Raw genomic sequence first — 26,481 nt, 5'->3', positions numbered from 1 at the left:
CCTTCCTCCTATCGACCAGGGCATAACAGGTTCAAAAGTTTATTCCAACCCCCTCTCTCGCTCACTCTAAACACACACTTATCAAGATCAACTTCTGGAACCTTCACCTTCATCCATCACTATTTAGAAGACAGTTCCAGATAATGGAAAACCCAGGAAAACACTCGCTGCCTTATCTAAACATCCCAGAGCTAAGTTGAGTCGGTTCAACCATAGATTAACGATCCTTTCTGCTTACTTAAAACCCACAATCCATTCCTTATGAATTAACATTATTAATCAGATATAATAAAACAGAGTATAAGTTTAATTAGTTATAGTTCTATTTCAAATGTAGATATTGTTTAGTCATTATTCATAAAATTCCTAACACTACTTTTCCTCAATCACCTGCTAACACGCTATTAGAAGGGATCTTGTTGCCCCCACAGATCCAGAGAATTCTCATTTCGAGACTATATGATGTTATTATAATTTCAATGTTTTATTTAACCAGGCAAGTAAATTAAGAACATTCTTATTTACAATGATGCCTGGCAAGAAGCAAAAGGCCTTCTGTGGGGACGGGGGCTGTGATAGAATAAAAACTGACAACAGAGAGAAGACACTGGCAACAGAGCAAGTACAACAGCAGACAAACAGTGGGTGGATGTGGTGTGTGCGTGCATGAGAAGTTAAACAACTCAGAGCAATTTAGTGACAACTAGAAACAATATGTTTCAACAATCTGTTCATCTATTTGTCATTTGAACTCTTCCTGGGACACCAGGCCCTGGAGTTTTAGGTTGGCCTGGAGGGGCCTAATGAAAAGTCCTTTTTTCCAGGCTCAGTTCACATTTTTGGGACTCTTAGTATAAAACAAGAAGATTGAGATCTGCGCATGTATGTTTTCATTTCAAACAAGAAAGAGGGTAGATAAAATGGTAGTTTTCCTAAAATGGCATTATAAATAAGAATGTACCAGTGTTTGAGACTACGTGTTGCTCGTGATCAAATCAAATTGTATTGGTCACATACACGTGTTTAGCAGATGTTATTGCGGGTGTAGCGAAATGCTTGTCCACCCGACAGCACTGTAGAGATCACAATGGTGAGTTAGAAGGTTCTGATTGGTGACAAAACGAAGGGCTTCATGATAGTCGAGAGCCTTCAGTGTAGAGCTTGAGGCTTTCACATAAATAGTATCACCATAGTCCAATACAGAAATAAAAGTACAATGGGTCAACTATTTTCTGGCGACAAAGTGCTGTAGCCATGAACATTAAGCAACCTAAACCTCAGAACTGTGATCAAAGATGCAGTTGTGAAATTTCCCTACCAAAGGATGGGAATCGCCAGTAACATGCAGTGTAACATTGTAAATGATATACTAGGCATGAATTTCCATGTAATGTGCTACGAATTGGATTATAGTATCTTAACTTTGATTCTCATTGTAGCTTATGGTTCCTTCATTATACTGGTGTCATGACATTGTTGATAGCTCACTTCCTGTCAAATACACCAATGGGTACTTTGGGTAAAGGAAATTGTGGCTTTGACTTGCAAACATTGTTGTGCAAATCTCTCTCAACCCACCAACATCTCTGCAATCCTCCTCCGTGCTATTGCCCTTCAGAATTCATCTCTGGGTTCTAAAATAATTCTCAGCAAATAAACGCTCCCCACACCACATTATTTCCCATTTTGACATTTTTATTAGCCTACAAATTTGCAGCTCCTTATTTTCATGTACAGTAATGTACCAAGAATACAAGGGTTGGATTTGCACTGAACAATTTCATGTCAGAAGAATAATGTAGAAAATCTGGTTTATGGTTAGTAATTTTAGATTGGAGAGCTCACAACTGGACATAAAAAATAATGTTAATTTGTGAAAGCAAAACAGAAACACAGGCAGATTAGAGACAGATCCCCTTCACACCTTTTTATTGCAGAATTGTGATCTGTGATGAAAGAACTCTAACATTAGTTCATCTTGAAAAATGTTTTTAAGATAACAATTTAAAACAAGTTTAAACACTTTACTTCAATGAATCAACATTGAATTCATCAAAATATAATTTCAAAATGTACAAACAATTAACCTGTTTGTAAATGTTAGATGTCTTAGTAAGTAGGCAATTTATTATTAAAGCATAATTTCAGGTGAACAAAAGAAGTCCATACCAGAAGTGGCCAACCTTGCTCCACTCCCTGATCTACTGGGTGAGCAGGCTTCTATTCCAGCCCAGCAATAACACACATTATCAACTCATTAGGTGTGATAACTTGAATCAGGTGTGTTAGTGCTGGGCTGTAACAGGAGCCTGCATACCCCCAGGAGAAGGATTGGCCTGCTACAGTTGTAATAAGTTTGTAGCCTACATTGTGTGTGACATTTTAGCTGTATTGTTGTGTACAACATTTGCTAACATAAGCACATATGCAACCCATGGCATACAAGAATGTGCCAGCGTCTCTTGGGACATTCACTGGGACCTCTTCATCTGCAGACGGGCTTTTGCAGCTCTCCATATCTGAGAACAGACATAACAAAGTAAGATCCCTGACTATCATCTCTGTCTATCTTCATAATGTTCCTCTCTAGGGACTAAAACTGGAGAATATTTGCGTAATGTCATCCCACAACGTGCCATATCTAACTAGTACACCTATTCTCTTTTCTGACAGCTGGAGCAGAACATCCTCTCACCCTCTTCCGTTATAACACTCTTCCAATGCATTTGGAGTGAGGTTTTTAATTTAAAATTAACCTTCATCAAGATAACTTCATTTTTGCTTCTTAACTAGCTTGTCGTATGTACATTAAAAAAATGTATACGATTCTGTTTTATTAGCTAGCTAGTTACAGCAGGCTACTGTGTGTAGGCTAATGAGCTGCTTGTTAGCTAGCTAGGTATTACATAGATTCTTGAGTTGATCAGTTGGATGTCCACCAGTCTAGGTTCAGGTCATCCATAAGCAAAAATTCTGATTTGATGTGATAATAATTCTAAAATACAGTCCAGAGAGCCAGCAATAGCAGATGGCGGTAAAAAGAGAACAATATTTAAGTATGCACTAGGATTAATATTCAAAGATAGATATTTTGGTGAATGAAGTCAGAATGGTAGCCGAAAACGTGTCTTTTATGTGTATATAGCAACACCACCACGATCAGACCGGAAAGCATACATACATCTGGGTCTGCTGTTTTACCCAAATATTCACAAAATCATGTTCCTGAAGAAAATGTCTTACATTTATGAGCAGAAACCTCAGACAATTCTGACTTTTTAAATTCAGATTGGGTAGAAATGTCAGGACCTGGGTTAAATTGCACATTTCCTTATACACTGCTCCAAAAAATAAAGGGAACACTTAAACAACACTGTAACTCCAAGTCAATCACACTTCTGTGAAATCAAACTGTCCACTTAGGAAGCAACACTGATTAACAATAAATTTCACATGCTGTTGGTCAAATGGAATAGACAACAGGTGGAAATTATAAGCAATTAGCAAGACACCCCCAATAAAGGAGTGGTTCTGCAGGTGGGGACCACAGACCACTTTTCAGTTCCTATACATCCTGGCTGATGTTTTGGTGACTTTTAAATGCTGGCGGTGCTTCACTCTAGTGGTAACATGAGACGGAGTCTACAACCCACACAAGTGGCTCAGGTAGTGCAGCTCATCCAGGTTGGCACATCAATACGAGCTGTGGCAAGAAGGTTTGCTGTGTCTGTCAGCGTAGTGTCCAGAGCATGGAGGCGCTACCAGGAGACAGGCCAGTACATCAGGAGACGTGGAGGAGGGCAACAACCCAGCAGCAGGACCGCTACCTCCACCTTTGTGCAAGAAGGAACAGGAGGAGCACTGCCAGAGCCCCGCAAAATGACCTCCAGCAGGCCACAAATGTGCATGTGTCTGCTCAAACTGTCAGAAACAGACTCCATGAGCGTGGTATGAGGGCCCGACATCCACAGGTGGGGGTTGTACTTACAGCCCAACACCGTGCAGGACGTTTGCCATTTGCCAGAGAACACCAAGATTGGCAAATTCGCCACTGGCGCCCTGTGCTCTTCACAGATGAAAGCAGGTTCACACTGAGCACATGTGACAGACGTGACAGAGTCTGGAGATGCCGTGGAGAACGTTCTGCTAACTGCAACATCCTCCAGCATGACCGGTTTGGCGGTTGGTCAGTCATGGTGTGGGGTGGCATTTCTTTGGGGGGCTGCACAGCCGTCCATGTGCTCGCCAGAGGTAGCCTGACTGCCATTAGGTACCGAGATGAGATCCTCAGACCCCTTGTGAGACCATATGCTGGTGCGGTTGGCCCTGGGTTCCTCCTAATGCAAGACTATGCTAGACCTCATGTGGCTGGAGTGCGTCAGCAGTTCCTGCAAGAGGAAGGCATTGATGCTATGGACTGGCCCGCCCATTCCCCAGACCTGAATCCAATTGAGCACATCTGGGACATCATGTCTCGCTCCATCCACCAACGCCACGTTGCACCACAGACTGTCCAGGAGTTGGTGGATGCTTTAGTCCAGGTCTGGGAGGAGATCCCTCAGGAGACCATCCACCACCTCATCAGGAGCAGGCCCAGGCGTTGTAGGGAGGTCATACAGGCACGTGGAGGCCACACACACACTACTGAGCCTCATTTTGACTTGTTTTAAGGACATTACATCAAAGTTGGATCAGCCTGTAGTGTGGTTTTCCACTTTAATTTTGAGTGTGACTCCAAATCCAGACCTCCATGTGTTGATAAATTTGATTTCCATTGATCATTTTTGCGTGATTTTTGTTGTCAGCACATTCAACTATGTAAAGAAAAAGTATTTAATAAGAATATTTCATTCATTCAGATCTAGGATGTGTTATTTTAGTGTAGTAAAAGCAGCAAAATAATGGCACCATACACTCTGTCTGCCATCTGCCCAGTACAGTTGAAACCAGGAATCATCCCTGAAGAGCACACTTCTCCAGTGTGCCAGTGACCATTGAAGGTGAGCATTTGCCAACTGAAGTTGGTTACCATGCCGAACTGCAGTCAGGTCAAGACCCTGGTGAGGATGACAAGCACGCAGATGAGCTTTCCTGATACGTTTTTTGACAGTTGGTGTAGAAATTCTTTGGTTGTACAAAGCCAGTTAGACGTGGTTGTGAGGCCGGGTTGTACATACTGCCAAAATTTGAGACGTGTTGCGTGAGACAACTGCACATTTTAGTGGCCTTTTATTGTCCTCAGTACAAGGTGCACCTTTTTTTTCACCTTTATTTAATCAGGTAGGCTAGTTGAGAATAAGTTCTCATTTACAACTGCGACCTGGCCATGATCAAGCAAAGCAGTTCGACACACACAACAACACAGAGTTACACATGGAATAAACAAACAAACACAGTCAATTATACAGCAGGGGAAAACGTCTATATACATTGTGTGCAAATGAGGTAAGATAAGGGAGGTAAGGCAATAAATAGGCCATGGTGGTGAAGTAATTACAATATAGCAATTAAACACTGGAATGGTAGATGTGCAGAAGATGAATGTGCAAGTAGAAATACTGGGGTGCAAAGGAGCAAGATAAATACAGTATGGGGATGAGGTAGTTGGATGGGCTATGTACAGGTGCAGTGATATGTGAGCTGCTCTGACAGCTGGTGCTTAAAGCTAGTGAGGGAGATATGTGTCTCCAGCTTCAGTGGGGGTTTTTTCCGTTTTTTTTCAGTTGATTCCAGTCATTGGCAGCAGGGAACTGGAAAGAAAGGTGGCTAAAAGAGGATGTGGCTTTGGGGGTGACTAGTGAGATATATCTGCTGGAGCACGTGCTACGGGTGGGTGCTGCTATGGTGACCAGTGAGCTGAGATAAGGTGGGGCTTTACCTAGCAAAGATTTGTAGATGACCTGGAGCCAGTGGGTTTGGTAACAAGTGAAGCGAGGGCCAGCCAACAAGAACGTACAGGTTGCAGTGGTGGGTAGTATATGTGGCTTTGGTGACAAAACGGATGGCACTGTGATAGACTGCATCCATTTTGTTGAGTAGAGTGTTGGAGGCTATTTTGTAAATGACATCGCCGAAGTCGAGGATCAGTAGGATGGTCTGTTTTACGAGGGTATGTTTGGCAGCATGAATGAAGGATGCTTTGTTGCTAAATAAGAAGCCGATTCTAGATTTAATTTTGGATTGGAGATGCTTAATGTGAGTTTGGAAGGAGAGTTTAGTCTAACCAGACACCTAGGTATTTGTAGTTGTCCACATGTTTTAAGTCAGAACCGTCTAGAGTAGTGATGCTGGAAGGGCGGGCTGGTGTGGGCAGCAATCAATTGATGAGCATGCATTTAGTTTTACTTGCATTTAAGAGCAGTTGGAAGCCACGGAAGGAGAGTTGTATGGCATTGAAGCTCATCTGGAGGTTAGTTAACACAGTGTCAAAAGAAGGGCCAGAGGTATACAGAATGGTGTTGTCTGCATAGAGGTGGATCAGAGAATCACCAGCAACAAGAGCGACGTCATTGATGTATACAGAGAAGAGAGTCGGCCCGAGAATTGAACCCTGTGGCACCCCCATAGAGACTGCCAGAGGTCCAGACAACAGGCCCTCCGATTTGACACACTGAACTCTATCAGAGACGTAGTTGGTGAACCAGGCAAGGCAATCATTTGAGAAACCAAGCCTGTTGAGTCTGCCAATAAGAATGTGGTGATTGACAGAGTCGAAAGCCTTGGCCAGGTCGATGAATACGGCTGCACAGTATTGTCTCTTATCGATGGCGGTTATGATATCATTTAGGACCTTGAGCGCGGCTGAGGTGCACCCATGACCAGCTCTGAAACCAGATTGCATAGCGGAGAAGGTATGGTGGGATTCGAAATGGTCTGTGATCTGTTTAACATGGCTTTCGAAGACCTTAGAAAGGCAGGGTAGGATAGATATAGGTCTGTAGCAGTTTGGGTCTAGAGTGTCTCCCCCTTTGAAGAGAAGGATGACCCCGGCTGCTTTCCATTCTTTGGGAATCTCAGACGATACGAAAGAGAGGTTGAACAGGCTAGTAATAGGGGTTACAACAATTTCGGCAGATCATTTTAGAAAGAGAGGGTCCAGATTGTCTAGCCCGGCTGACTTGTAGGGCATCCAGATTTTGCAGCTCTTTCAGAACATCAGCTATCTGGATTTGGGTGAAGGAGAAATGGGGGAGGCTTGGGTGAGTTGCTGTGCGGGGTGCAGGGCTGTTGACGAGGGTAGGGGTAGCCAGGTGGAAAGCATGGCCAGCTGTAGAAAAATGCTTATTGAAATTCTCAATTATAATGGATTTATCAGTGGTGACAGTGTTTCCTAGCCTCAGTGCAGTGGGCAGCTGGGAGGAGGTGCTCTTATTCTCCATGGACTTTAGTGTCCCAGAACTTTTTTGAGTTTGTGCTACAGGATGCACATTTCTGTTTGAAAAAGCTAGCCTTAGCTTTCCTAACTGCCTGTGTATATTGGTTCCTAACTTCCCTGAAAAGTTGCATATCACGGGGGATATTTGATGCTAATGCAGAACGCCACAGGATGTTTTTGTGATGGTCAAGGGCAGTCAGGTTTAGAGAGAACCATGGGCTATATCTGTTCCTGGTTCTAATTTTTTGGAATGGGGCATGCTTATTTAAGATGGTGAGGAAGGCACTTTTAAAGAATAACCAGGCATCCTCTACTGACGGGACAAGGTCAATATTCTTCCAGGATACCCGGGCCAGGTCGATTAGAAAGGCCTGCTCGCTGAAGTGTTTTAGGGAGCGTTTGACAGTGATGAGGGGTGGTCGTTTGACCGCAGACCCATTACGGATGCAGGCAATGAGGCAGTGATCGCTGAGATCTTGGTTGAAAACAGCAGAGGTGTATTTGGAGGGCAAGTTGGTTAGGATGATATCTATGAGGGTGCCCGTGTTTACAGCTTTGGTTGTACGTGGCAGGTTCATTGATAATTTGTGTGAGATTGAGGGCATCAAGCTTAGATTGTAGGATGGCCGGGGTGTTAAGCATGTCCCAGTTTAGGTCACCTAGCAGCACGAGCTCTGAAAATAGATGGGGGGCAATCAGTTCACATATGGTGTCCAGAGCATAGATGGGGGCAGGGGGTGGTCTATAGCAAGCAGCAATGGTGAGAGACTTGTTTCAGGAAAGGTGGATTTTTAAAAGTAGAAGCTCAAATTGTTTGGGTACATACCTGGATAGTAAGACAGAACTCTGCAGGTTATCTCTGCAGTAGATTGCAACGCCGCCCCCTTTGGCAGTTCTATCTTGTCAGAAAATGTTATAGTTAGGGATGGAAATTTCAGAGTTTTGGTGGTCTTCCTAAGCCAGGATTCAGACACGGCGAGGACGTCCGGGTTGGCAGAGTGTGCTAAAGCAGTGAATAAAACAAACTTCGGGAGGAGGCTTCTAATGTTAACATGCATGAAACCAAGGCATTTACTTTTACATAAGTCAACAAAGGAGAGCACCTGGGGAAGAGGAGTGTAGCTAGGCACTGCAGGGCCTGGAGGAACCTCTACAGGAACCGAGGAGAAGTAGGATAAGGGTACGGCTAAAGGCTATAAGAACTGGTCGTCTAGTACGTCCGGAACTGAGAGTAAAAGGAGCAGGTTTCTGGGCACGATAGAATAGATTCATGGCATAATGTACAGACAAAGATATGGTAGTATGTGGACACAGTGGAGGTAAACCTAGGCATTGAGTGATGATGAGAGAGATATTGTCTCTAGAAACATAATTTAAACCAGGTGACGTCATCGCATGTGTGGTAGGTGGAACTAACGGGTTGGATAAGGTATATTGAGCAGGGCTAGAGGCTCTACATTGAAATAATTCAATCAATGATCAATAGACAATGATCATGCTGTTTAATCAGCTTCTTGATATGCCACACCTGTCAGGTGGTGGATTATCTTGGCAAAGAAGAAATACTCACTAACAGGGATGTAAACCAATGTTTGCACATTTGAGAGAAATACGTTTTTTTGTGTGGTATGGAAAATGTCTGGGATCTTTCATTTCAGCTCATGAAACATGTTCAGTATAATTTTATTGAATGTTCGTATGTCTCAATTTCTTTGATTTCTCCCAACTATTGAGAATTAATTTTACTGATGAGTATATCTTCATGATCAGTCTGCATGGGATAAAGATGCTATCAGGTCACACATCTTGACCTCCAGTCTAACATCTGACCCCTAGGGACCTGTCCTTCATCCAGGTCATCAATGTGGGCCGGAGCTTCCTGGTCAACAGGGTGCAGGACTACATCCAGAGCAAGATCGTGTACTACCTCATGAACATCCACGTGCACTCTCACTCTATCTACCTGTGTCGGCACGGAGAGAGCGACCACAACGTGGAGGGACGCATCGGGGGTGACGCAATGCTGTCTGTTCAAGGGAAAAAGGTACCCCGACTCTTTAAGGACATCAATACAAGTAGAGTCAAATTGTGCTAGCTTTTGCTATGTTGCTCTGTATTCTATGTACACTGAGTGTACAAAACATTAGAAACACCTGCTCTTTCCATGACAGACTGACCAGGCGAAAGCCATGATTCCTTATTGATGTCACCTGCTAAATCCACTTCGATCAGTGTAGATGAAGGGGAGGAGGCAGGTTAAAGAAGGACTTTTAAGCCTTTGGGCAATTGAGACATGGATTGCGTATGTGTGCCATTGAGGGTAAATGGGCAAGACAAAAGATTGAAGTGGCTTTGAATGGGGTGTGGTAGTAGGTGCCAGGCACACCGGTTTGTGACAAGAACTGCAACGCTGCTGGATTTCAGTTTCCCGTGTGTATCAAGAATGGTCCACCACCCAAAGGACATCCAACCAACTTGACACAACTATGGGAAGCATTGGAGTCAACATGGACCAGCATCCCTATGGAACTCCTTGTCGAGTCCATGCCCTGACAAACTTAAGCTGTTCTGAGGGCAAAAGGTGGTGCAACTCAATATTAGGAAGGTGTTCTTAAATCACCTAATCACTATATGACATCTCCCTCTTACGTGCACTATTAAACCTACTATGCCTATTCTAATCCTCAGTTTGCTGGAGCGCTTAAGGGTTTTGTGGAGGAGCATGGTCTGTCGGACCTAAAGGTGTGGACCAGCCAGCTGAGACGGACCATCCAGACTGCTGAGGAGCTTGGGGTGCCCTATGAGCAGTGGAAGATACTCAATGAGATCGATGCAGTCAGTACCACAGTGCACTAATGACCCCTAGACAAAACATGGTAGTGGTTACATTGTTAAATCATGATTGTCTTTAAAAATGACATATTTCTGTGTCTCAGGGTGTGTGTGAGGAGATGACCTATGATATAATCGAGAAAACCTACCCTGAGGAGTTTTCCTTGAGACACCAGGACAAGTACCACTACCGCTACCCAGGGGGAGAGGTAATTCTTTCTTTCTTCTCTACAGAGATCTATCTGGCCCATTCATCTGAGTCATTGAGCTCAGTTTGTCCCTCCCCCCTCCATAGTCCTACCAGGACCTAGTGCAGAGGTTAGAGCCGGTCATCATGGAACTGGAGAGACGAGGCAACGTGCTGGTCATCTGCCACCAGGCTGTGATGCGATGCCTGCTCGCTTACTTCCTGGATAAGAGTGCAGGTACAAACACACAATCTCATTTATATAAACATGGAGATTCGCATATAGACACAGCCCTGTGTTAGGAAACTCATTTACTTTGGCTAGGATACAAACACACTCCTAATTTACATCTGCTTGTTTTGAGTGAAAAAACCCTTGATCATGTTCATCCTGGATGAAACAGGACAGAAATAAAAGTAAAATAAAACTATATTTGTCACGTGTCAAATACTTAGTGAAATGCTTACTTACAAGCCTTTAACCAACAATGCAAAAGAAAATGTGAACGGCATGTTTTGTGTAACCAATAGTGAGGCTATATACAGAGGGTTCTGGTACAGAGTCGATATGCGGTGGCACCGGTTAGTCGAGGTAATTAAGTTGAGGCTAACAATGTCACATGGCCCTCTTAAAGGTCTGTCAAGTCAGGAGCAAAAGTGGTTTGTACCTAATAGAGCATTTTAAACACTAGTAAAGTCTGTGACTGGGCATTGGGCACCTCTGTCTGTCACTGCCTGATCCCAGATGTCATGAAAGGGAAGTAATGCAAACTATTGAGTAATGATATCATCTAATCTAAATATAATCCCTGAAAAATAAATATGTATCATTAACTGTCATGTGTCATTGAAATGCATAAGATTGAGTTGTCTTGAGATAATGCATAGATCTCACGTGTGAAGTGAAGTCATTAGCATTCTTGTTTCTGTTGGCACAGATGACCTGCCCTACTTGAAGTGTCCCCTCCACACGGTTCTAAAGCTCACCCCTGTGGCTTATGGTAGGATATCTCATCCAAGACTAACCTGTCTCAGAATCCACATATTTCTCCTCTCTCAGGTTAACATTGACTGTTATTCTCTCCATCTCTCGGCCAGGTTGCAAAGTGGACATGTTTGACCTGAAAGTGAAGGCTGTGAACACTCACCGGGATAGGCCATTAGTGAGTTGCTCTCCTTGCCATATCTCTGTTCAATCTACTGTGCGTTCTTCTTAATTTCATAGGTTTATTTCCTGTATCCCTCTCGGTAACGGATATAGCCAGTTCTGAACACTGATCCGAAGACTTTCCCTCAAGGCAGTAAACAGTAAACAGCCGAGTCATTACCATCTGGCTGAGCTGTGGAGATGTGGTTTGAAGCGTTCTATTTTGTAGTGAAATTGTTCTTATAAAAAGCCAGCGCACCGTCTCCACCCTCAACCACACAAAGGGCCTATTTCATGTAATGTAATCTAATCAGGAGATTCCCTGTGTTCTGGTTATACAGTACAGTACCTACAGAAATGATTCACATCCCTTGACTTTTTCCACATTTTGTTGTGTTGCAGCCTGAATTTAAAATGGATTAAATAGGTTTTTTTTGTCGCTGGCATACACACAATACCCCATAATGTGAAAGTGGAATGTGTTTTTTAGACATTTTTACAAATTAATTAAACATGAAAAGATGAAATGTCTTTAAGTGTTTTACCCCTTTTTGTTATGGCAAAAGCCTAAATAAGTTCAGTTGTAAAGGTGTGCTTAACAAGTCACAATATAAACTCACTCTGTGTGCAATAATAGTGTTTAACATGATTTTTTAATGACGACCTTATCTCTGTACCCCACACATACAATTCTCGAAGGTCCCTCAGTCGAGAAGTGAATTTCAACACACATTCGAACACAAAGACCAGGGAGGTTTTCCATTGCCTCGCAAAGAAGGGCACCTATTGGGCACCTACAAATATTCCAAAACATTCATCCTGTTGTAAACGAGGCACTGAAGTAATACTGCAAGATGTGGGAAAGCAATTCACTTTTTGTCCTGAATACGTGTTATGTTTGAGGCAAATCCAATAACACATTACTGAGTACCACTCTCCATACTTTCAAGCAAAGTGGTGGCTGCATCATATTATGGGTATGCTTGTAGTTGTTAAGGACTGGAGAGTTTTTCAGGATAAAAAATAAACTGAATGGAGCTAAGCACAGACAAAGTCCTAGAGGAAAACCTGGTTTAATGTGCATGCCACCAGAAACTAGGAGATGAATTTAGCTTGCAGCAGGACAATAACCTAAAACACAACGCCAAATCTATACTGTAGCTGCTTACCAAGAAGACGGTGAATGTTCCTGAGTGGCAAAGTTAATTTTTCTTTATTTGTACTATTTTCTACATTGTAGAATAATAGGGAAAACATCAAAACAATGAAATAACTCATGGAATCATGTGGTAACAGTGTTAAACAAATAAATATATATTTGAGATTCTTCAAAGTAGCCACCCTTTGCCTTGATGATAGCTTTGCACACTCTTGGCATTCTCTCAACCAGCTTCATGAGTTAGTCACCTGGAATGCATTTCAATTAACAGGTGTGCCTTGTTAAAAGTTAATTTGTGGAATTTCTTTCCTTAATGCGTTTGAGCCAATCAGTTGTGTTGTGACAAGGTAGGGGTGGTATACAAGGTAGGGGTGGCTATTTGGTAAAAGACCAAGTCCATATTATGGCAAGAACAGCTCAAATTAGCTAATAGAAACAACAGTCCATCATTGCTTTAAGACATGATGGTCAGTCAATCTGGAAAATGTCAAGAACTTTTAAAATTTCTTCAAGTGCAGTTGCAAAAAGCATCAAGCTCTATGATGAAACTGGCTCTCATGAGGACCGTCACAGGAAAGGAAGACCCAGAGTTACCTCTGCTGAAGAAGATAATTTCATTAGTTACCAGCCGCAGATTACACCCCAAATAAATGCTTCAGAGTTCAAGTAACAGACACATCTCAACATTAATTGTTCATAGGAGACTGCGTGAATCAGGCCTTCATGGTCGAATTGCTGCAAAGAAACCACTACTAATGGACACCAATGAGAAGAAGAGACTTGCTCGGGGTAAAGAAACACGAGCAATGGACATTAGACAGGTGAAAATCTGTCTAATCTGTTAGATTTTTGGTTCCAACCGCCGTGTCTTTGTGAGTCGCTGAGCATGTGTAGTTCCCACCGTGAAGCATGGAGGAGGAGGTGTGGGGGTTCTTTGCTGGTGACACTATCAGTGATTTATTTTGAATTCAAGGCACACTTAACCAGCATGGCTACTTCAGCATTCTGTAGCGACACACCATCCCATCTGGTTTGCGCTTAGTCCCACTATAATTTGTTTTTCAACCGGACAATGACCCACCACACCTCCAGGCTATGTAAGGCCTATTTGACCAAGAAGGAGAGTGATGGAGTGCTGCATCAGATGACCTGGCCTCCACAGTCACCGGACCTCAACCCAATTGAGATGGTTTGGGATGAGTTGGACCGCAGAATGAAGGTAAAGCAGGCAACAAGTGCTCAGCATATGGTAACTCCTTCAAGACCTGGAAGGCATCCCAGGTGAAGCTGGTTGAGAGAATGCCAAGAGTGTGCAAAGCTGTGATAAAGGGTTGCTACTTTGAAGAATATATATATATTTAACATTATTTCATTAGTTTTGTTGTCTTCACTATTACTCTACATTGTAGAAAATAAAAACAATTGAATGAGTAGGTGTGTCCAAACTTTTGACTGGTACTGTAAATCTACTTAAATCTATAGCAAGACCTGAAAATGGTTGTCAAGCAATGATCAATATCCAATTTGACAAATGTTGAAAAGAATAATGGACAATCCAGGTGTGGAAAACTCTTAGACTTAACCAGAAAGACTCACAGCTGTAATCACTGCGAACGGTGCTTCGACAAAGTATTCACTCAGGGGTGTGAATACTTATGTAAATGAGAGATTTCTGTATTTTATTTACAATAGATTTACTAAAATTGTTTTCACTTTGTCATTATGGGGTTTTGTGTGTAGATGGATGAGAAAAAAAACATATCTTTAATCCATGTTTAATTGTAACACAGCAAAATGTGGAATAAGTCAAGGGGTATGAATATTTTCTGATGGGATTATAGTTCTGGTGTGAACAGACCTCAGTGCTGTCCCCATTACAGTGTGTTAACCAGATGTCCCTGGTGGTGTGGGCATCACACTCGTAAAAATGACCACACTGCCTTTTCCTGAGAATAGTTAAATGGAGGGAGAATAACATGTCTGGGAAAGGAACCGCAAAGCGCCTTCAATCTTCTGTTTGTTCCAGCTGGATTATTTTCACAAGAAGTGTAGCAAGCAAGGCGTGTGCACACACACACACACACACACACACACACAGAGTGAAAAATCCTTTATTTCTCTCATTTCTGATTCTCTTTCCTTAATCTTGTCTCACCAGGATAAAGTCCGTAATGACGTTGTTCCTGCCACATTCCTACGGAGGAACAGTTTCACCCCGCTGTCCAGTCACGACCAGGTGAAGCGGCCACGCCTCTACAGCGCTGGCAACCTACCTCAATCTCGACGGCCCCTGGCCCCCTTTCTACCCAGCATGCAGTCCTTTGAGGACCCTGAGGGAGCAGAGTTGGCACAAAGCCAAGTTAGTGTTGTCTTTCTGTATGAATGTCTCGCTCTTTTAAATATGTTTATGATGTTACTTATGTCCTTCAACTGAGACTCGGTGATATGACCTTTCCACAAGCAGTAGGATAAACGTCAGTTACTGCAGGAGAGCACATTGCAAGACGATGATGCACTCAGAGTATCTGCACGGGTGTGTTTTACGCTGTTGCATGGCAATAGCTACAGGACCAAAACAATTTTGTCTCACGCTTCGCAGTCTTAGTTGTTGCGGAAGTCGGCCCGATTCTGCTCTCTATGTGCATCACTGACTCTACCTTTTAATCCTAAAAGCACCCAACATTTTTTGCTTAAGGGGCGCCAACGGAGGTTATTATTATTGACCCCAAATTGGTAATGATTGCAAAGAGACACTCTTTCAAGCAGTAAAACATTAAAATTCCCCCAAATAACCAGATATTTATTTATTATCACACATTTATTGTACAATTTAGGGTGACCAACAGCAGGATTATGCGGAAATTTGCGGGGGAGAGGCGACTACATGAATAAAAAATGTTGGCAGAATTTTACAGATTAAATGTCCAAACTACACCTGTAAACCCTTCATTTGATTTTCAAATATTTTTTATGTGAGCAAATTCGAGCCGATTGTGTTAACAAACAATATATTATTCCTTTATTTAGTTTCAATACAAGCATATTCTGCATAGTGGCAAATGCCTTTGTATTTTGTCCACAATATACACTGTCGTTCAAAAGTTTGGGGGCACCTAGAAATGTCCTTGTTTTTGAAAGAAAAGCAAGACAAAATTGTCCATTAAAATAACATCAAATTGATCATAAATGCAGTGTAGACATTGTTAATGTTGTAAATGATGCTCGAAAAAGCAGATTTTTTTATGGAATATCTACATAGGCGTACAGAGGCCCATTATCTGCAACCTTCACTCCTGTGTTCCAATGGCACACTGTTAGATAATCCATTTTAAAAGGCTAATTGATCATTAGAAAACCCTTTCACAATTATGTTAGCACAGCTGAAAACTGTTGTGCTGATTCAAGAAGCAATACAACTGGCCACCTTTAGACTAGTTGAGTATCTGGAGCATCAGCATTTTATGGGATGGATTACAGGCTCAAAATGGCCAGAAACAAATAACTCACTCTCAGAAACTTGTCACTATTATTGTTCTGAGAAATGAAGGCTATTCCATGCGAGGAATTGCCAAGAAACTGAGATCTCATACAACGCCGTGTGCTACTCCCTTCACAGAAAAACAAGGACATTTCTCAGTGACCCCAAACTTTCGAACAGTAGTGTGTGTATATATATATATTTGTTTGTCTATTCAGCTAACCATCCTAAAACAGTAACATTATACTATGCTGTTAAATTTGGTTATGTAGAATACTAATTAATCATTGTGATCTTCCAAGACACTGGGTGTTTCTGAATACCCATACTAGCGTACTAAATAGTATGCACACACAAAAACCTTTTTCTTTTTTTTATGTGAAATGTAGTACTCTGAATGTGTCATCTAATGCGCGATTGTGTTGACACCTGCCATTCGTTCATTTTGGTACAGCATGTCAATTTTATCTGATTATCAACTGTTAAAGCACCTGAGTAGGAGAAGAGTGAATTCTACTTGAGCAGATATTCCCAAACTGGGGGCAATGCTGTTGTGATTCACATTAAAAAAAAAATGTTTTTGTCTTCGCATTTTCAACAATACATTTACATTTTCCAAAAGGGCTATACAGCAAATATGTTAAATGAGCAACTAATGAGCATGTAGAGCCTCACAAGTTAGATAGAATTGCCTTATTTCAGTCTAACACGGCTATTTACTTACTTTTGTAGCACTTCGTCAGAAGCAACATTTTTGTAAGTAGTTAGGCAACTGTCCTCTCCAAGTTTAGCTCGAATTTTGCTGGAAAGTATTTGAGAAATGTAATTGGTTGACGATAGGCCTGTCTCGTCTTGCTCTGTGCAGAATATCAGATCTTAGTAATGATTGGAGAAGTGTTTAACATCTCCAGTACAACATCCTTATTATATATGCAGTTGAAGTCGGAAGTTTACATGCATCTTGGCCAAATATATTTAAACTCAATTTCACAATTCCTGACATTTAATTCTAGTAAAAATTCCCTGTCTTAGGTCAGTTAGGATCACCACTTTATTGTAAGAATGTGAAATGTCAGAATAATAGTGATTTATTTCAGTTTGTATTTCTTTCATCACATTCCCAGTGGGTCAGAAGTTTACATACACTCAATTAGTATTTGGTTGCATTACCTTTTAAATTGTTTAACTTGGGTCAAACGTTTTGGGTAGCCTCCACAAGCTTCCCACAATAAGTTGGTTGAACTTGATTGGAGCCCACCTGTGGTAATTATAATTGATTGGACATGATTTGGAAAAGAACACACTGTCTATATCAGGTCTAGAGCTGGCCAACCGGCCAACCTGAGCAAGGGGAGAAGGGCTTTGGTCAGGGAGTTCCTCTCTGTTGGTCAGGGAGTTCCTAACCATCTCTGCAGCATTCCACCAATCGGGCAAAGACGGAAGCCACTCCTCAGTAAAAGGCACATAACAGCCCACTTGGAGTTTGCCAAAAGGCACCTAAAGGACACTCAGACCATGAGAAACAAGATTCTCTAAAAATGTATTATATATTTTTTGTTACTTGCCAGCACACAATATCCCCATAATGTCAGAGTGGAATTATGTTTTTCATTTTTTTTAAACAAATGAATTAAAATTGAGTCTATAGGTATTCAACTTTTTTTATAAGTTCCAAGAGTAGAAATTTGCTTAACTAGTCATGTAATATGTTGTATGGACTCACTCTGTGTGCAATAATAGTGGTTGGCATGATTTTTGAATGACTACCTCATCTCTGTACCCCACACATACAATTATCTTTAAGGTCCCTCAGTCGAACAGTGAATTTCAAACACAGGTTTAACCACAAATACCATGGAGGTTTTCCAATGCCTCGAAAAGAAGGGCACCTATTGGTAGATGGGTACACATTTTTGAAAAGCAGACACTGAATATCCCTTTGAGCCTGGTGAACTTATTACACTTTGGATGTTGTATCAATACACCCAGTCATTACAAAGATACAGGTGTCCTTCCGAACTCAGATGCTGGAGTTAGGAAGGACGCTTAATTGACAGTGGGAAAAAAAGGAAGCCTGTACAGACTAAAAACATTGCGAAACATGCATGTTTGTAACAAGGCACTAAAGTAATACAGCAAAAAATTAATACAACACATTACTGAGTACCACTCTCCATATTTTCAAGCGTAGTGGTGGCTGCATCATGTTATGGGTATGCTTGTAATTGTTAAGGACTGGGTTTTTCAGGGTAAAAAAATAAACAGAATGGAGCTAAGCACAGGCAAAGTCTTAGAGGAAAACCTGGTTCAGTCTGCTTTCCACCAGACACCTGGAGATGAATACACCTTTCAGCAGGACAATAACCTAAACACAAGGCCAAGTCTGCACTGGAGTTGATTGTAGTACCAAGAAGATGGGGAATGTTCCTGAGTGGCCAAGTTACAGTTTTGACTTAAATCTACTTGAAAATGGTTGTCTGGCAATGATCAACAACAAATTGGACAATCCTTGAAGAATTTTGCAAAGAATAATGGGCAACTGTTGCACAATCTAGGTGTGGAAAGCTCTTAAACTTACCCTGAAAGACTCCGCTTTAATCACTGCTAAAGATGATTCTAACATGTATTGACTCAGGGATGTGAATACTTATGCAAATTAGATATTTATAGATGTAATTTTTTTCCCAAAAAAATTGCAACGTGTTTTCGTTTGGCATTATGGGGTATTGTGTGTAAATGGGTGAGAGAAAAAATAGATTTAATTCATTTTGTATTCATGCTGTAACACAAAATGTGGACAAAGTCCAGGTGTATGAATACTTTCTGAAGGCCTGTACAGTCGTGGCCAAAAGTTTTGAGAATGACACAAATATACATTTTTACAAAGTCTGCTGCCTCAGTTTGTATGATGGCAATTTGCATATACTCCAGAATGTTATGAAGAGTGATCAGATGAATTGCAATCAATTGCAAATTCCCCCTTCGCCATGCAAATGAACTGAATCCCCCCCCAAAAAAACAAAACAATTCCACTGCATTTCAGCCCTGCCACAAAAGGACCAGCTGACATCATGTCAGTGATTCTCTCTTTAACACAGGTGTGAGTGTTTACGAGGACAAGGCTGGAGATCACTCTGTCATGCTGATTGAGTTTGAATAACAGACTGGAAGCTTCAAAGGGAGGGAGGTGATTGGAATCATTGTGCTTCCTCTGTCAATCATGGTTACCTGCAAGGAAACACGTGCCATCATCATTGCTTTGCACAAAAAGGGCTTCACAGGCAAGGATATTGCTGCCAGCAAGATTGCACCTAAATCAACCATTTATCGGATCATTAAGAACTTCAAGGAGAGCGGTTCAATTGTTGTGAAGAAGGCTTTAGGGTGCCCAAGAAAGTCCAGCAACCGCCAGGACCTTCTTCTAAAGTTGAGCTTGCTCAGGAATGGCAGCAGGCTGGTGTGAGTGCATCTGCACACACAGTGAGGCGAACACTTTTGGAGGATGGCCTGGTGTCAAGGGCAGCAAAGAAGCCACTTCTCTCCAGGAAAAACAGCAGGGACAGACTGATATTCTGCAAAAGGTACAGGGATTGGACTGCTGAGGACTGGGGCAAAGTCATTTTCTCTGATGAATCCCATTTCCGATTGTTTGGGGCATCTGGAAAAAAGCTTGTCCGGAGAAGACAAGATGAGCGCTACCATCAGTCCTGTGTCATGCCAACAGTAAAGCATTCTGAGACCATTCATGTGTGGGGTTGCTTCTCAGCCAAGGGAGTGGGCTCACTCACAATTTTGCCTAAGAACACAGCCATGAATAAAGAACGGTACCAACACATCCTCCGAGAGCAACTTCCCCCAACCATCCAGGAACAGTTTGGTGACGAACAATGCCTTTTCCAGCATGATGGAGCACCTTGCCATAAGTCAAAAGTGATAACTAAGTGGCTCGGAGAACAAAACATCGATATTTTGGGTCCATGGCCAGGAAACTCCTCAGACCTTAATCCCATTGAGAACTTGTGGTCAATCCTAAGAGGCGGGTGGACAAACAAAAACCCACAAATTCTGACAAACTCCAAGCATTGATTCTTTAAGACTAGGCTGCCATCAGTCAGGATGTGGCCCAGAAGTTAATTGACAGCATGCCAGGGCGGATTGCAGAGGTCTTGAAAAAGCAGGGTCAACACTGCAAATATTCACTCTTTGCGTCAACTTCATGTAATTGTCAATAAAAGCCTTTGACACTTATGAAAGGCTTGTAATTACACTTCAGTTTTCCATAGTAACATCTGACAAAAATATCCAAAGACACTGAAGCAGCAAATTTTGTGGAAATTAATATTTGTGTCATTCTCAAAACTTTTGGCCACAACTGTAATTTCAGGATACATACATCTACTTCTGCGCTAAATTTGGTGCTTTTGTCACAAAGTTTACTATTGAGTCCACATTTTTAGTTTCGCCGCACACCACTACTATACAAAATATCTTTTTCATTCATCTTTTTTTAACATGTAAATTATGCTAAATTGTTTTCTGTTGTCTGTAACTAGTTGCTTGACAAAGCCCTAACATTTTCAGAAGGATCAGAAGGACCTCACCATTTACCCCTGTTGGTGCTTTTAGGGTTAAAATTATTATTTATTTTTTAATCTGCAGTTTTAGTTTCCCCATTTGCCTCATTAAAGTTGATAATTTTTAAACAGCTTATTATAAAAAACAGAGAAAGCTGTGTCTTGTGATTGACCTCACCCTCCTCTGTCTGAGCTCAAGTGTAGCAGAGGCCAGTCAAAACAAACTATGAAGATGGCCCCTGGCCTTGGCACAGCTTTGCATGGATGTAACACTCTGTTTCCCCCTCCTTCTGCCTCTTAAAGGAGTATCTCAACTGCTTCAGCCCAGGAGATGCAGAAGATGCTGTCCACAGTTGAAGAGGACTGAGAGAGGTGTCTCCACTCCCCCACATTTTCGCTGCCATCAGATCTGGGTTCAAATACAATTTAGAAATCTTGTTAAATACCTTTAGTGTTCGCTTTAGCTTGCCTGGAGTGCCAGGTGGGTAGTGTTTGCTTTAGCTTGCCTGGAGTGCCAGGTGGGTAGTGTTTGCACTTTGGGGACTTTTTAGCTGATTCCATTGCAACAGGCAAGCGCTATAAAGCACAGCTAAATTATTTGTTATTATTTCAAATAGTATTTGAACCCAGGTACCCTCTGTCTGCTCAGGTTTGCTTCATACCATGCCAGCCTTACCAATTTGATTGTCAAGCAGGAGTTCAAGCACACTGTCTTTGCAGCAAATTAGGTATGGAATGTGGTTGTTGTAGTGGCCAGAATTTGTTCTACAGTTCCATTTCTGTTGCCATCTGTTAGATAGATGGTGTGTGTGGGTGAAGAGCGATATGATTTGAGACAAACATGACCTTGCGCGCACACACTTATCATCAGTCAACGTTTAATTTATTGTGAACAGAACTTTAGAATGTTGAATAGAGGACATCCTTGAGATTATTTGTCTCAGTAGATTTGAGACATTCAGTGATTTGTCTATTACAATGTATTTAATTTACACTGTAACTAATGGAGAGGGTTGCCATAGTGAAAAATGTATCAAAAACAAAGCACTGACTACAAACACTGTCTTATCCTTAAATTATTATCCTTTAATTCTACAATGTAGTTTATAAACAATTACTTAAGATCTTATGAATAATATATTCTGAACAAAAATCGAAATGCAACATGCAACAATTTTAATGGTTTAACCGAGTTACAGCTCATATAAGGAAATTAGTAAATTTAAATAAATAAATTAGGCCCTAATCTATGAATTTGACATGACTGGGCAAGGTCGCAGCCATTGGGGCCTAGGAAGGGCATAAGCCCACCCACTTGGGAGCCAGGCCCAGCCAATCAGAATGAGCTTTTCCTCACAAAAGGGCTATATTACAGACAGACCTAGTCCTCAGAAATGAACATTAAATTCTCTGGCAACAGTTCTGATGGGCATTCCTGCAATCAGCATGCCAATTGCACGCTCCCTCAACTTGAGACATATGTGGCATTGGGTTGTGTGACACAACTGCACATTTTAGTGATCTTTTGTTGTCCCCAGCACAAGGTGCACCTGTGTAATGATCATGCTGTTTAATCAGCTTCTTGACATGCCACACCCGTCAGGTGGATGGATTGTCTTGGCAAATGAGAAATGCTCACTAACAGAGATGTGCATAAATTTGTTGTATTTTAGTGCGTATGGAACATTTCTGGGATCTTTTATTTCAGCTCATGATTCATAGGACCAACACTTTTACATGTTGTCTTTTTATATTTTTGTTCAGTATATGTACCCCTTTAATTGGATAGTTGAATATCATCTCTTTTGAACCTTCTCATACTTGACCAGCCTTGTTTCCTCAGTGAGAGTACAAATGCTGAAAGACCACCATACAGGATTTAACATTTTGGCTTAAGAGTTAATGTTATTAGTTAGTCACATGTTACTTTTACATGTTACGTTACTGTGTGTGTATAGAGTTCACATTTCACACTGCAATTCTGTCACATATTCATGGCCATGTTATGAAACACCCATGTCTTTGCATTATCAATGTATCAATTGCATGTCCTCAGCTAAAATGGCAACATGATTTAAGGGGGCAAATATTTTTTAGACAGTACTAGTAGTTACAGTCAACATGCCATGCCATCAACATTTTGGAATATTTATTCTTAAATTTGCTATACTGACATTTGAAAAAGCACAGCGTAATCGAAGATGGGTACTTTCATACTTACAGTTCACTGATTGTGTCCAACCATGTGCATCTTGTTTATTACTGCCACATTGATAATGTTAAATTCAATGCTGCTCTAAAGTGCTTCTGTGCCGGTGTTTAGCAACGTTACTTTTGTGGCTGTTACAAGACAATGTTATTATATAAGTAGGCAGTCAGTCAGTAGCCTGTAAGACTACAACATACTGAATGATATAATGGTATGATGCTGTAAGATATTTTTAGATCACTAGAATTATCTGATGTAAGTGTAAATTATTGAAGAAATGATGTTGTACTCTGTCAGAACTTCTTGCTCATGGCAGTTTGACTTGACTTGGTTCTCTGGTACATAATGTGGCCAGATGTATTGAGCTCATTGGGAGGTGTCATCCTGTTTAGATGTTTCCACTACAACTCCCTGTCTCTCTCAAGCCAGGGCAAACCTGTGGCAGAACCCTGGCTATGGGGCAAGACTGGGAGTGGCTGCCTGGGAATCATAACTGAGATGACTCAATCTTCTCATATTTGACCTACAGTATCTGTGAAAGAGGACTAATACACTAAGTGTCTGAAAGACGTAAAGGGAAGGTGGCAGCAGGGGATTGGGGATTTACAAATGTTTCCAGACTGGTGTGTCATAGGGGAAATGGGTTGGTTCATTGTTATACTACCATCTGAAACTTCAGTGTCTGTGTATAGCATGAACTACTGAAGCATACAGTACATTATTCTCACAGGAAGTATTTATTTGGTTCAATCAGCAGACGTGCCTCCCTCGACTATATTATATATTTTTTCATTTCTTTTATTGGAAACAGTAATGTCCTTGTCACGCATTACCACTTTCACAGCCTTGTTTGTGTATCAGTGGGCATCTTTCGCAAGACTGCATTGCACTACACTCGAGGCAACCATTTACCTAAACCAACAACGCTTTAAGGTGTGGAGACATTGTAATGAAACATTTTGAGTCATATATATTACTGTATTTGTAAATTAGGACAATTCTGAACTATAGTTGGAATAGAAATAATAAATTGTTGGGTTTTCTGATGTGTCGGTAACTTAAATGGTGCTTTCTATAAATGTGTCAAACTCATTCCATGGAGGGCCGAGTGTCTGTGGGTTTTCGCTCCTCCCTTGTACTTGATTGATGAATTAAGGTCACTAATTAGTAAGGAACTCTCCTCAACTGGTTGTCTCGGTCTTAATTGAAAGCAAAAAACAAAAGTCAGCAGACACTAGGCCATCCATGGAATTAGTTTGACACCCCTGCTATAAACCAATGACAGACCGATGACCAAAATAAATCAGTACTCCGCCTATAGGCATCCTGTCCTTGGATGAGTGGTTCATCAGTAATCAAATGTTGATAACATGGCTAGTCTACACAAATGCACTGAACAAAAATATAAACGCAACAAAAGATTTTACTGAGTTACAGTTCATATAAGGAAATCAGTCCATTAAAATAAATTATTTAGGCCCGAATCTATGGATTTCACATGACTGGGAGTACAGATATGGATCTGTTGGTCACAGATGCCTTTAAAAACAAAAAAAAGGGGTAGGGGGCGTAGATCAGAAAACCAGTCAGTATCTGGTGTGGCCACCATTTACCTCATGCAGCGCGACATCTCCTTCGCATAGAGTTGATCAGGCTGTTGATTGTGGCATGTGGAATTTTGTCCCATTCCTCTAATGGCTGTGCGAAGTTGCTGGATATTGGCAAGGACTGGAACATGTTGTTGTACATGTTGATCCAGAGCATCCCAGACATGCTCAATGGGTGTCATGTCTGGTGAGTATGCAGGCCATGGAAGAACTGGGACAGTTTCAGCTTCCAGGAATGGTGTACAGGTCCTTGCGACATGGGTCTGTGCATTATCGTGCTGAAAGATGAGGTGATGGCAGAGGATGAATGGCACGACAATGGGCCTCAGGATCTGGTCACGGTATTGCTGTGCGTTCAATTTGCCATAGATAAAATGCCATTGTGTACGTTGTCCGTAGCTTATGCCTGCCCATACCATAACCTTACCGCCACCATGGGCACTCTGTTCACAACATTGACATCAGAAAACCGCTCACCCACACAACACAATGCCATCTACCTTGTACAGTTGAAACCAGGATTAATCTTAAGAGCACACTTCTCCACCGTGCCAGTGGCCATCGAAGGTGAGCTTTTGCCCACAAGTCGTTCACAACGCAGAATTTCAGTCAGGTCAAGACATCGGTGAGGACGACAAGCTCGCAGATGAGCTTCCCTGAGATGATTTCTGACAGTTTGTGCAGAAATTCTTCAGTTGTGCAAACACAGTTTCATCAGCCAACCCGCAGGTGAAGAAGCCAGCTCTGGAGGTCCTGGGCTGGCGTGGTTCCACGTGGTCTTGGGGTGTGAGCCCAGTTGGACATATAGCCAAATTCACAAAAATGATGTTGGAAGCAGCGTATGGTAGAGAAATTAACAATCAATTCTTTGGCAACAGCTATGGTGGACATTCCTGCTGTCAGCATGGCAATTGCATGCTCCCTCAACTTGAAACATCTTTGGCATTGTGGCCTTTTTATTGTTCCCAGTACAATGTGCACCTGTGTAAAGATCATGCTGTTTCATCCATTTCTTTATATGCCACACCTGTCAGGTGGATGGGTTACTTTGGCAAAGAAGAAATGCTCACTAACCGGGATGTAAACACATTTTTGCGCAACATTTGAGAGAAGTAAGGTTTTTGAGCATTTGGAACATTTCTGGGATAATTTATTTCAGGTCATGAAACATTGGACCAACCCTTTACATGTTGTGTTTATAGTTTTGTTCAGTGTAGTTCAGTTTTATACAAATACAATTGGGGACAGGAAACAAGTTGACAAGCTAGACTTTTATTAATTATGTTTTGATAATAAGAAGTTTTATGGGAACTGGGTTGGGTGGAAACTGGGTTGCCCTGCCAGTTTAACTACCATCATAGGAAACATATTTTGTCTGTCCAAAGCATGTACAGAACAGAGGGTGTGGTAAACTAGTGCTGCCACTACAAGTTCAGTGGCATGATCTTGCCTCACTGCATTTTGTGTGCAGAAGTTAGAATTGTATAATCTTACTAAAATGGGAGTGTTTCTCTCTGTGGATGTGCTCTGCAACATGAATACAGGCTAGAGCAGAAATGTGGGTGAAATTGGAGGATCAGGAGTGGAGGGGAAATCAGTGAAGAGGCAGACAATGCTAGTGTAAACAAATCATGTTCTGTCAAGCTTTTTTTCAGTCTTGGTCCTATGTATTTGGCCCTTAGATTTGTCCCCAAAGGGAAATGGGCCATAGAACTTTCCACTAGAATTTTAGGAAGAAATTTGATATGTAAAACATATCAACTTTGACTCACTCCTATTTTGGAGTGCATCTTAGTCCACTTATCATACATGATTTACAAATATCAGTGGGAAAACACAGGTTGTAGGCTAAACAATGTAGCTTACTAATGGGCCAGTTTGTTTAGCATGGCCAAGTGACCCAGTTGGGTGGA

General features: G+C 41.6%; 1 protein-coding gene across 4 annotated transcripts in view; it reads left to right on the top strand.

The window, feature by feature from the left end:
* LOC135504286 (6-phosphofructo-2-kinase/fructose-2,6-bisphosphatase 2-like) overlaps nt 1-24,007 on the top strand; it is a 30,536-nt gene extending 6,529 nt beyond the window's left edge. For all 4 annotated transcript variants that reach the window (XM_064922700.1, XM_064922698.1, XM_064922699.1 and 1 more), the window contains 8 exons: nt 9,212-9,419; nt 10,064-10,210; nt 10,312-10,416; nt 10,503-10,632; nt 11,333-11,395; nt 11,493-11,557; nt 14,859-15,059; nt 21,056-24,007. In XM_064922700.1, the coding sequence (XP_064778772.1) occupies nt 9,212-9,419; nt 10,064-10,210; nt 10,312-10,416; nt 10,503-10,632; nt 11,333-11,395; nt 11,493-11,557; nt 14,859-15,059; nt 21,056-21,109 (973 nt within the window). In that variant the 3' untranslated portion in view covers nt 21,110-24,007. The remainder of the gene's footprint in view (nt 1-9,211; nt 9,420-10,063; nt 10,211-10,311; nt 10,417-10,502; nt 10,633-11,332; nt 11,396-11,492; nt 11,558-14,858; nt 15,060-21,055) is intronic.
* The last annotated feature ends 2,474 nt before the right edge of the window (nt 24,008-26,481 follow it).

Source organism: Oncorhynchus masou, chromosome 18, assembly GCF_036934945.1.
Source record: "Oncorhynchus masou masou isolate Uvic2021 chromosome 18, UVic_Omas_1.1, whole genome shotgun sequence".
NCBI classification, from domain to species: Eukaryota; Metazoa; Chordata; class Actinopteri; order Salmoniformes; family Salmonidae; genus Oncorhynchus; species Oncorhynchus masou.
The sequence above is the reverse complement of the archived record's forward strand: the minus strand, read 5'-3'. Positions and strand labels throughout refer to the sequence as shown.